The sequence below is a fragment of the Psittacula echo genome, assembly GCF_963264785.1.
Source record: "Psittacula echo genome assembly, chromosome: 1".
NCBI lineage: Eukaryota > Metazoa > Chordata > Aves > Psittaciformes > Psittacidae > Psittacula > Psittacula echo.
The window spans coordinates 149,319,004-149,330,822 of record NC_137735.1 but is presented as its reverse complement, the minus strand read 5'-3'; the positions used below and the strand labels follow the sequence as shown (position 1 = coordinate 149,330,822).

Sequence of the window (11,819 nt, the reverse complement as noted above, 5' to 3'; positions counted from 1 at the left end):
TTAAAAACTCCAACTTACTGAAGTGTAGTGTTAAAAACTCTGCGGACAGATGCCAACAGTAACTCTGGTGAGACCTGAGCAAGTCTGTCCAGCAACAATTTCAGCTGTTTTCTGTATTCCACAAACATTGCTTCATCTTCACCCTACAAAACATTCACATCAGCAAAGTCCACATTTCGTGTTTAAATTAATCCACAACCGTTTTAGACAAGTTCAGGTAAACCAAGAACACGTACATATAAGAACAGTATACCATAGTCAGAGAATTCAATATTGCTCCCTATGCTCTTGCAACATAACAGCAGGCTCCCTTTTTGGCTGATTGTAATATGTTAAGATTCACTGCACTCAGTCCAGAAACATATTAAAAAGGCTTTCCAAGCTGATGACTAGCCAAAATTAAAAGAAAGAAAATGCTCCTGGGAAAGCCTTATTGACCCAATTCTTGAAAATTGACTCACTCCTCAAATATGTTCTTTCTCAGCACCTAGCTTAGTTTTAAACCTGACAGACATTTATTATGGCCTGCATAAAGTTTAAGTTAACCTTCGTAAGTCCATAGCTCTCCAAACAGCCTGCAGCAAGTGTAAGTCTAACATACTCAATCATTACTGCTGGCTGACATACAAAAGCATGAGAGGAAAGTGAAGTCAAAGACCTTACGCCCCCTTTAGCTTATTTTCGCAGAAGTATGACCACCTGAAGTAGGTCAAGCAGCACTTCTTTATCGAGTTTCATTACATAATGATTCTCAAATCTTTCTGCAAGACAGAAGTGATGTGCAGTAGAAACTCATAAACCCACGCTGAACAAGTCCGCTCAACAGCTATGTTTGCTAACAGAGCATCCATATTTGCCTAGGAATAGTTATGCACAAATGCAACCAGAAATATTCTGCTAACTGAACTGGCTTGGATATCCCTTTACTATGTTGTTTTGTCCTATGCAGACATGCCCAGAGATCAAAAGAAAGCTTTCCACATCAGAAAAAGATTCAGCCTACAGACCTTTGCTTCCTACCTTCAAATCCTTAAGTCTATGAAAAATATGGACTTTAAAAGCATGAGCAAGTTTTACTACATATAAATTAAGTTGCAATTGTCTGTTTATTCATATAACATAATACCTCATTTTCAAAGTTATACTCTTCATCATATGTCAACTTCTTCATAACAGCCAACATGATTGCCTAAGATAAAAACAGAGCTGTAAGCATGGACAAGTGATAAGAAGCAACAGTTAAAATCCTATAGTAAAGGAAACCTTAAAGCAAGTATTAAATGTTTACAAATATTTTAAATCCCATTTGAGTTATTTTCTTCAGAGACTTAGCAGAATTAGCAGTCCAAATTAAAATGGATCACATCCAAACAACACAAAGATGCCATTCCAGATACACAGCACAGATGATTTGGAGCTCTCAGTCTCTGGAACTATTATCTGGCTTTGTTTCCTGCTTGTACTCTATGCATTCGGTTCACACTGGAAACAGTAATTAAGATCACTGAACTAGGCAGAGGAAGCTAAACAGGTTGTCCAAGTTCCTATTTTAAAGGGGCAGGAGGGCTTAGCTGTAACACTAGACATCTCTAATAGCTCAGCATCCTTGAAAGTCTTTTTTCGGGGGACAGGTTAACAAGCTGAATTGGTTCAGCAAAGAATCCAAGAGTAAGAGCCCGGAGCAACAAACAAGAGTAATAAAATCAAAACTTTCCCTTTTCAGCAGTAGCATGTTGCTGGATTAGTTAAAAGTACTGATGTGCAATTTCACCTTAGCAGGGACTGTTGGTAGTTCCTGAAACAGAAGTAGACTTCATCTCACCTCTACTGAAGTCTCAAACTCTGAATATACCATTTTGATCTTACCAAGCATTTACTAGTTCAGTCTTTTATAGCACCGATTTAATGTTTAAAACACATGGAGTACCCAATTCCATTCACGCTTTCTGGAATGGATAGAAATTGGACTGAAACACACAGCTAAAACAAGCGTTTAAAAATAAGTTATATTTTCATTTTCACTTTAGTTTAAGTTTTTCTGGGGAGCTTAAAAAAATCTAAAATATTCTAAACCGACAAAAAGCTATTCTGAATAAGGAGAACTGAATCAGAGGCAGATCATTTTTATATCTATGACAACAATTAAGTGTCAGAAGTCCAAAAGAATATTAAGTAGCAACAAGTAATGGGGTAAGACATAGCCATATACGTATTACAAGGAAGAGGTTCACTGAATATCGGAGAAGATTCAGTAGAATTGTAACAGGCATTTAATGAGTATCACAGAGCACCTCATCCCTGTATCTAGTACCAGGTAAAAAAAACAAACTTGTGGGGTTTTAGGTTTGGGTTTGTTTTTTTTTTTTTTAAATGTTGGCTAAATACTGTAGCCAACAGCTCTTATTATAACTACAGCAAACGAAAATACTGATCATATCAGCAAGAACTTGACTAACATTTTGCTATTCTCCTCCAGTACTGGAGGTTCTGAATGCAGAGCACCATAAATTTCAGACCAATAATAAAAAAAGGGAAAAACACCTCCCCCCCAAAAAAAATCCCCAACCAACCAAAAAATAACATCAAAACTTTTGACTAATAAGTTGTGATTACAAATTTTTCATTTTAAGTGCAAGACCTACAGTTCTTTAACACCAAAAGTGGAACAATGAATTCAACTTATGTTACTAAGGTGAAATTCTTGGTAATCTCGCAGAAACAGACACACGTAATACTTTTAGGATGAACATGGTCAAATAGCAAGAATGTGATCAGGCTTTCTATTGACACAACATGTCAGCATCATCTGTGAGAAGTCTCTAAGTCATAGTAAAGAATTAATATAACTGCAAAACATTAATGTGATATGCTTGTAGCCAGAAGCGCTTAAATACCTGTCACTAAGAATTAAAATGTGATCTTGCTGACGAGAAAAAACTTTGGGACCTTAAATGCACAATAAACAGGAACCCCTTTTTTCCTGCTCGAATAATGAATAGTTGAAAGTGAGGACTTCTTAGGTGCAAAACTGTAAAGGCACACAACTAAAGCTTGAGACAATAAGATTTAGACTATTTCCAAATGCAACTTTAACAAAACAACAGATTTCTGGGCAGTAACATATTCAAATTTTAAGTGCCTTAAGTGCACCACGGTAGGAACTGGGTTTGATCCAGCTACAAGAATAAGAGAGACTTGGTAACAAACATAGAAAGATTTAGTGATGTTATAAAACCTCTCTTACTGGGTTACCTCACCCAATTTAAACAGACATTAGACAAAACCAAATCAAAATAACCTAGACCAGTTATCCAAATTCAACTTTTCATGTTATAACAGGTATAGAATTTAGTTTTCTTTGTATGGAAAAGGAATCACAGCTGTCAGCTGTATGAAGTTACAAAACACCTGCACAAATCTAACCAGTTCAACATCTAAATTAGTACATCCACATCAGTGCAGAAGGCTCACAGAGATAAAAAAAAAGACTGTGCCGAAAAACCCCAAGTTTACTACCTCTGAAAGTGGACATAAACCTTATATATTAATCTTAATGCTTTATATATTAACTTAAGCTTATGTATAAATTCAAGAATATAAACTTAAGCTTAACGTATAGTTTAGTGTAATGCTTAACATATAACTGCTTATAGTAAGTACAACTGTTACAAGCTTTAGGAAGCTTAACTTACACTATCAAGGGTTGAATGTTACAACAACCCTTCCCATACTACTTCCAAGCCTTTGGATCTAGGGCAGGTTTTAATAAAAATACAAAGCTTTAGGGAGAGATAGGAGAAAAAAAAACCCACCCCAAAAAACCAAACCCCAACAAAAAAACAACACCCACAAAATCAAACAAAAAAACACCAAAATCCCACAAAAAAACCCACCTCAAAACACAAACCTCTCTCCTATTTCCATTTAAGAACATTCTAAAGAACATTCTGTCAACAGTACAGGAGCTTACCAACATATGCTTAAGGGTTGCTTGGAAAGACCAGCTCTAAAATAGCTTTCATCTTCATACACAATTCAATATAGGTTTACTATTTAAAGAAACAGCTGTAGTTAGTTAGGAAAAGATGGAACATACTGTTCTTACTTTTAAGTCTTCCCTTTTAATTACTGTCACACACACATTTTAAGGATTATAAATAAAACATGATTTGGTTCAGCAAAACGAAAGATTCTGACCCAATGTGTTCCTGAAAAGAAGAATTTCTAGTAAAAAGAAAATACTTACTTCTACATTAGCTTTTTGTTGGTCTGAAAGTGCAGAAAGCTGTAAAATAAATTTCAAGTGTTATTTTTTCCTTTATTACTGTCTAACAGGAAAAGACAGTTTGGTGCTAACAGCCTTCTTTCTTAGCCAGTTTTAAAGCCACTTAACACAAGATTTGATCTCCAAGCTTTTAAACACTATAGAAATAGTATGACCACAGCCATTAAAAATACTGATTTACTAATTAGTAACCCCCCCTATTTTGCAAGTCAGCTAGCACACTGTATGAGATTCATATATGCCCACAAAATTCAAACTAAATCATACGTCAAAAGATATGTTAAATTGAAACAAGGCTTATTTACTTGTTTCAAGATGTGAAGGTAGTCATAACAAAAGCCAATGATATTTGACGAGATGTCATCATCTTCGTGAATTAGCAGTTGCAACATTAGGGCCACTTTCGCTTCAATAGCTTGCAGAGTGTCTTGAGCACTTTTCATATCACCATTTTTTATCAGTTTAGTCCAACTAGCTATTAATGCTTGCCCCATTCCATTGACCAGCTTAGAAAATCTGGCCAGAAAATCCACATCATCTTCCTGCAAAGAAGAGACATCTAATTAAAATACTAGCAGAGCTCACGTTTAAATGGCATGAGCTTACAGACCGTATTACCCACATATAATATGTAGAAGTTAAACCAACATTTGTCTCCTAGATGGAAAGTGCAATTGCCTGGTTCATTTTCCCAGGGAATAGAGAAAAATTAAAGCAATGCCAGGTTTGGCTGTTCTCCCTTATATAACAGTAGTTTGCTTCATCTCTTCAGATTACTTGTTTCTCTTTGTACTTGACAGCAAGAAGTAGGTTCAAAATAAAAGCAGCGGCACATACCTACCATAAATTTTAGGCTGTATAAAAGGAAAACTTTTAATGGGAAAGCTTCAAAGAACTAACAGCTGTAGCTCGCTTTAGAAATACTGATAATGAGTAACATTCAGTACTGCCTAAAAGTGTGGGTTAATATTAAATATTTATGGCTTGCTTTTGCAGAAATACATGGATCAGAATTGAGAACTACCCCTAGACCACTCATCCCAAACAGATGCTTTGCTTCAAAATGAAGAGATAATTGTACTGCAGTCTAAAGACTATAGCTTCATAAAGACTGGTTCCTTTTTCTCCATGGCAGATAGCACAGAGCTGTTCCTTAAACACTGTAATGGCCAACAAATGTGTGTTTGGCTAGTTAGGTGTATTTTTCCAGCTCACAGATAAGAATTTCAACCCTCATGTCCAATGGTGCAAACATGCAGAACAGCGTATGTGTCGTTAAGAAATATCTTTCCCCTACCTAATTATGCACAGGTGATCTAATGCCTTACCCTAAAAACCAAAACCAAGCAACTTTACTTTGGCTACAATACCTACGGCAGAATAATTGAGAAGATTCAAGGTAAAGAAACACTGAAGCAGTATTCACAGTAAGCATGACATGCTTTGGAAGAGGAACAGAGGAGTTACATAATACCTTGCTTCTAAAACAAAACACTCATGCTGAAGACAAAAGAAATGCAGTGTGTTTTAAATGAATAACGAATATTAAAGACAAGCTGTTAATTTAAGTATGAGAAAACTCTAAGGAGTGTTTAGCTTTGATGCAGAAGCACAACTAATTCTCCCTAATTTGCGGACTTAGTTTTCTGTTCATTTGCTTATTTAAGAACCATTGGAAACCTATGACTCGTTCCTACTGTAAAAATCAATATACAAACCTGATCAATACTGAAGAGGCCAGCAGACTGCAATACTTGACATAAAGATTCAACCAATTTTGTTTTATCAATCGGGTCCATTCCCTTATTTACAATTTCAAACAAACAATCACAAGCTTCTTCCCGGAGAACTTCCACAGACATGTGACCTAGCAGCATATTTATAAACCTTCAGGGGAAAAACAAGTTTATTTTTTATATGTACACAGTAGCATTGTACAGAAGCTTTATATTATTTGTGTGTCTATGTACAATAGTTTCTTTTCATAAGACAGTTTTAAAATCTATTGCACTGACTAAACTCAGCATTTCATATATGTTAAGGAGCAAACTGTCTAGTGCCCATTTCGGCCATTGTATCAGCTTAGCTTGCAAAGTAAATCACTCTACTAAAACCCCCCGAACTCCAAAGACTTATACATAATTGACGGCCTTTTTCAAAGATGAGTTTCAACTCTGTGTCAGAAATACAGTCAGCATGCTATTGAGGTTATTTTTGCAAACATATTCTATCAAAACCCCCTTACCTTTCGTTGGCTATCAGGCTCAAATCTATCCAGGATACATAGGCTCCAACAACTTCAAGGCACTGGCATGTCAACTCTGAGTTATTATATTGATAGTTTTGTAAGATTTGGTACCATGATTCCACCAAACTTGGAATGCACTGTTCCCTCATAGTATCTTTTAATAAAGTGTTCCTACGAGCCTCCTATCAATACAGAAAAAAGATTAATCAGTCTTGTCACAGATCAATCTTGACTAATCTCGTCAAATTAGTAGCATTTTTGTATCCACTGCCAGACACTACAAGATAAATAATTCAAATCAGAAACCCAAAGAGAGTACTTTATTTTCCTGGCAAGAAATAAAATCAAAATACCCTCATTTTCGCTCCTTTTTTCTAACACAATGCCCAAATACTGAAGAAAGGCAGACAAAAGGGAAAAGTTCTCTCAAACATTAAATGGATTTTTGATATTAGGACCCCTTAAACAGGCACTAGAAGGAATGAACATTTAAAAATGAGAAAGCCCAATATTAAATTGGCTAACTCAGTCCATTAAGCAGTCTGCTAGCTTTCCAAGCAAAAAATGCATTAACCAAAGAGTATGAAATAATAAAAAGCATTAAACAACATATGGCTTTTGGATCTAAACCACCTAGTATTTCTAAGGCAGAGCTGCCACAGGAAAAAAAATAATATCTCTGCAAGCCTTCAGCTCTAATTAAAGTAAGAGAACTCTTTTTAAAATTTAAAACGAATGTTCACGCAACATAATGACTTGCCTCTGACGTATGAACAACATCCCGGTCTACCAGCTCAGCATCAACAGCCATCAGGATTCTGAGGTACATGTCCACACCTCGTGGATTAAGGTCAACTACTGATAGAATATCAAAGAAAAACTTCGGCCATTTTGTGAGATACTCAGTAACAAAGAGTAATGCAAAGACTTGTGCGGCTTTGTTGCGAATGAAAGTCTTCTCAGGCTGGGGATTCAGCATCTGGGAGAAACAAGATATTTTATTTGTATATTCTTACTGTATTAGAGAAGAATCACGTACGCTGTTGTCCTCTGTATAGGAATTAATGTATTACCTCTCTTCCTGGTTAATATCAATAAAAAGCCTTACCTTTCCAGAGATTTTGAAGAAAATTTAGCTAAACTGAAATGAAACAGGGAACACATTCTCTCTGGGTGATACAGTCCTAAGCCCTTCATTCAGTACTAAGACATTAAGTGTACTATTCAAAGACTAAAAGCTGATTTGAGAGTTTGGTGAAGGAAGTAAGTAGGAACTTACAGAAAACAAGGTACAGCCCTCTTGTAGCTAGCCTGTGTCTATGTTAGATGTTAGCTTTAAGAATAGTAAAGGAAGTTTCTAATCTAAGCTCACTGAGGGGTTGAGACAGGATTGGGAATAATAAAAATGTCATTAATCTCTCTCTCTCTCTCTCTCTCTCTCCTTTTCCTTTTCTTCCTAAACGGACCAAAGATACATGAAAAGAAATTTAATCCATTTCACAATGATCTCTTCAAGTTGTATTATATTCCACTTCCTATGGATAAGTTTTCTACAAACAAAGCAACTGCTAATTTCCAGTACAGAACGATAACTAGATAATGGCAAGTACAAACAAAAGCTTGTATAAGCCCACTTGATGGTTCTGCCAATTACAAACTCCTGGGTCCCACTGATATTACATGTTTTGCTACAATAACTAATTAAACAAAAGTAGCCAATACTCTGCCATAGTATTAATACTAATCAGAGGACTGATGCTGTTCATTCATAAATATCTGCTAGTATTCTAACCAGACAGGAGTTAGGTCAGGAGGGTCTTAAAAACAGAATTACTGCTCCTCCTCCAAACACTCAGGAATATCAGGATTACCTCTCTCTAAAGGGGAACATCTAATAATCCTTATTTTACGCAACTGATTAAACCACAATCATCTGACATAAGAGTTTTATATTTAGTAATAAGTTCAAGCACAGACTTCTTCATCACATCTGACTTAAACGATTTCTAATAAAGATTGGCATGTTAAAAGCTTTTAACAACCAGGTACCATGTATCTTCAGGAAGCCATCTTTAAACTCAAATGACAGATTAAACATTCAGCCTACACTCAATGCTTTATGTTAGCCTACTATTCAAAACTGCTGCAAAGGGCCATACTTACCTGTGCTTGCAGCCATGTTATGAGTGTTTCCCTAATCAGCTGCTGCTGGGCTTCAGTAAGTTCAGAGTATCTGAAACAAAGCATAATGAGATCAGAATACAACTACTTCGTGACAAGTGCAACATTCAGCAAGGCAAAACCTCTTAATATTGCACAAAATACTGCACATTAATGTAAGTGAAAAGTTCCTAGAAAAGGAATTTACACAGCTATTTTTATGTTAAGATTTTGAATTAAAGACAAAAATAAGGGAAAACCCCCACATTTTGCACATATTAATGGATTATATTTTGAGGCTTGAAATTTTGCAGGAAGGCTGTTCTATCAGGGACAGGACTTACAACCCTGATAAAAGCACACATTTGACAAGAAGCCAGTGGGGAAAAGGAAGACACATCTGTACAAGCTCAAGCGTGTTTACTACATGTTTAAGACTGTTGATAGTGAGCACAAGGAAGACCTTTGCTGATCTGACCTACAGTACATTTATCATCAGACATATGTCAAAATAAAAAAGCAAACAAGTAATTCTGCTTTAAGTCACACATGAAGCCTTGGCAAAATTTGACATTATACCGAGCCCACCTCAAATACCACCCACAGAACATGTTCCTTCCCAGGACTAGGTAAGCTGAGAACGCTCTCCTTGCAACAGAGCCGGCTACCAGTTTGCTGCAGTCCTTTACAGGAATGACTGCCACATGCAAATCCAGTGTACCTGTCACAAGTAACTATTCATTAAGGAGAATCAAAAAGCAACCACACTGAAAATGATGAGCTTCCTGAGCAGCAGGGAAGTAGGAGAAAATCATACTGTAGGAAGCAGGTGACATGAGCACAGGGAGATGTACAAGGTAAAATCAGGTGAATCACAAAGTCTTTCGTTTTTGTTCTGATACATAACTGTGAAAACCAGTTGCAAAATACATCTTATTCCCATCTAAAGCCCGACCCAACCATTCAGTGTATTGCTATTCATGATGCTATTCCAAGAGGCAGACACCTCTGTCGTGCAGGCCAAAGTATGGAAAAATACAGTTCTGTGCAATGAAACTTCTACTATTTAAAGTATTTTTTTCCTAAAATTATGATTCTGTGAAAACACCACTCAGTGAAAAGACTACTTTCTCAACATCTCTGCCACAGTTTTTGAATGAATAGGGCTTTGTTTGAAGTCCAGGAGTCTCTACTGAGCAAGGCTGCTGCTTGCAGGATTCTTTTCTGCAAAAATCAGTGAGAAGTACAGAGTAAGGCTTGAATCTCCAGAAAGGAACAGCTAAGCAAGTTTCAAGCAATCCTTGGTAATTAGGTCTGTGTTGGGGCATACACAGGTGTTAGACTACAGCATGCTGCTCAAAACTCAACTGCTCTTCTCCCAGGAAAAGTAGTACAAGGAAGTCCTCTGGATGGGATTAAAGCCACCTCATCAACCACACAGAGACAACACACATTATTTTAAGTTTCATTGCAAGCAGATTAAAAAGAGGAAAATAAATGAATGGATATGGCTGATGTCAAGAAAGATCACTCACTTGAACTTAATTTGATGTTCCAGAACTTGAAAGCAAAAGAACTTGATGTGATCATCACTAGAAAAGAAAATTCTGTTACTGAGAGGCAATACAGTACACTTCTCTCGGAAGAAAAAAAAATTCCTCAGACATTACAACCAGGTCACCCTTTAGCAAGTGAAGAATTACTGTGCACCAGAGAAAAATGCTACTGTTAGTACTTCAAAGGGAAAGTGACAACTAGTCAAGCAGTTCATAGAATCATAGAATAGTTAAGGTTCACTTAGTAAAAATGAGCAACTGTTAAACTAATATTTGTTTGATTTTATAATATTTTTTGTATAGCCACCAATTTGTCATGCTTTGTTTTCAGTAGTGAACACACTAAATGACAATATCTATTGTATCCTGCCTTTATAAAATCTGTCAGGCTTCAATAATACATTCTGGGTCAATTAGTACATTACACATTAGTACACAAAGTTGTACATTGTGGCTTAAAGAGCAAAGCTAAAGACAAACTGAGGCATAGATTACGAAGGGACATTCCACATGCTGTATAACCTATGCAAGCTTTTTCTCTTACCTAAAAGTTGAAACAATCATAATGTATTTTGATAAAGATTATAAAAAGCTGCTTTCAAATCTTGTGCAGCTTTGTTAATTACTGCATATTCTGTTGGAGTCAGAAGGTTTGATAAATCATTTGCAAAAATAAGTATTCACTACAAAACACTGTTGTTACGCAGGGATATACTTCCTTCAGTTACCTTCCAACCTGAATTATTCTGTGATACAGCAACAACCTAATATTTAAGATGTAAATACACAACTTCGTGCAGAAATAGTCGTGACTACATACTCTTTGCATCTTGAAAAATTAGATGGCCTAGAATATAGGCACAGAATAGGGGCAAGGAACTACTGCATATAAAACCTACAGTCTCAAATCAGGAATTTTTCAGCACTCCTTTCCCCTGTATCTTATTTTTTCTTCCTGGATTTCAGAAAGCAACAGTCTTTACACTACTAAATGAATACGAGTTTCATTTACACATTGCTCTTTTGTGAAACGCATTATATAGAGGCCACAGATCAACCAGAACACTAAAAATAGTATGAAGACTTCCAGTAATTAACTTTCAGCAATTTAGTTTGTCTATTAAGCTGTAGAGCTAAAACCAGGCCCAAACATATTAGTAATGAAAAAACCCAGTGATTCTTATCAAAATTACCTGTATATATTCTGAGCCAATGCTTCCGCGCAGACTTGCCAAGCATCCTGAGATACCTTCAGCTGCTCAAAGTAGGCTAGTGCCTGCAAGCATCCAAATAAGTTTCATTTAAAAAGAGAACAAATCAAACACAGCAAGACATGTCCTTCACACTTAGACTCACATTTAAACAACTTTCCTTCAAGAAAACCCCAACATGTGGATACATCCAAGTATTTATATGGCTCCCTAATTACCAGAACACAAGAGTGTAAGAGAGGAAGAGTTATAAGTTCAACTCCAAGACAAAATTTGTCCCACAAATTCTAAAAGAAAGTGACCTAGATTTTTCACTGAAACAATTCGCTATTTTCACTGCACTACTTTGGCTGCATTTG

At 36.2% G+C, this 11,819-nt stretch overlaps 1 protein-coding gene across 7 annotated transcripts in view; it reads right to left on the bottom strand.

Annotated features, from left to right (window-relative positions):
- Positions 1-11,819, bottom strand: part of XPOT (exportin for tRNA) — a 30,737-nt gene that overhangs the window by 13,614 nt on the left and 5,304 nt on the right. For 6 of the 7 annotated variants that reach the window (XM_080631301.1, XM_080631302.1, XM_080631296.1 and 3 more), the window contains 10 exons: positions 11,443-11,525; positions 10,229-10,285; positions 8,697-8,766; positions 7,294-7,512; positions 6,531-6,715; positions 6,004-6,172; positions 4,591-4,827; positions 4,247-4,285; positions 1,127-1,189; positions 19-143 (listed from right to left, as the gene is read on the bottom strand). In XM_080631301.1, the coding sequence (XP_080487427.1) occupies positions 19-143; positions 1,127-1,189; positions 4,247-4,285; positions 4,591-4,827; positions 6,004-6,172; positions 6,531-6,715; positions 7,294-7,512; positions 8,697-8,766; positions 10,229-10,285; positions 11,443-11,525 (1,247 nt within the window). The remainder of the gene's footprint in view (positions 1-18; positions 144-1,126; positions 1,190-4,246; positions 4,286-4,590; positions 4,828-6,003; positions 6,173-6,530; positions 6,716-7,293; positions 7,513-8,696; positions 8,767-10,228; positions 10,286-11,442; positions 11,526-11,819) is intronic. The other variant, XM_080631300.1, reaches the window with a different exon arrangement.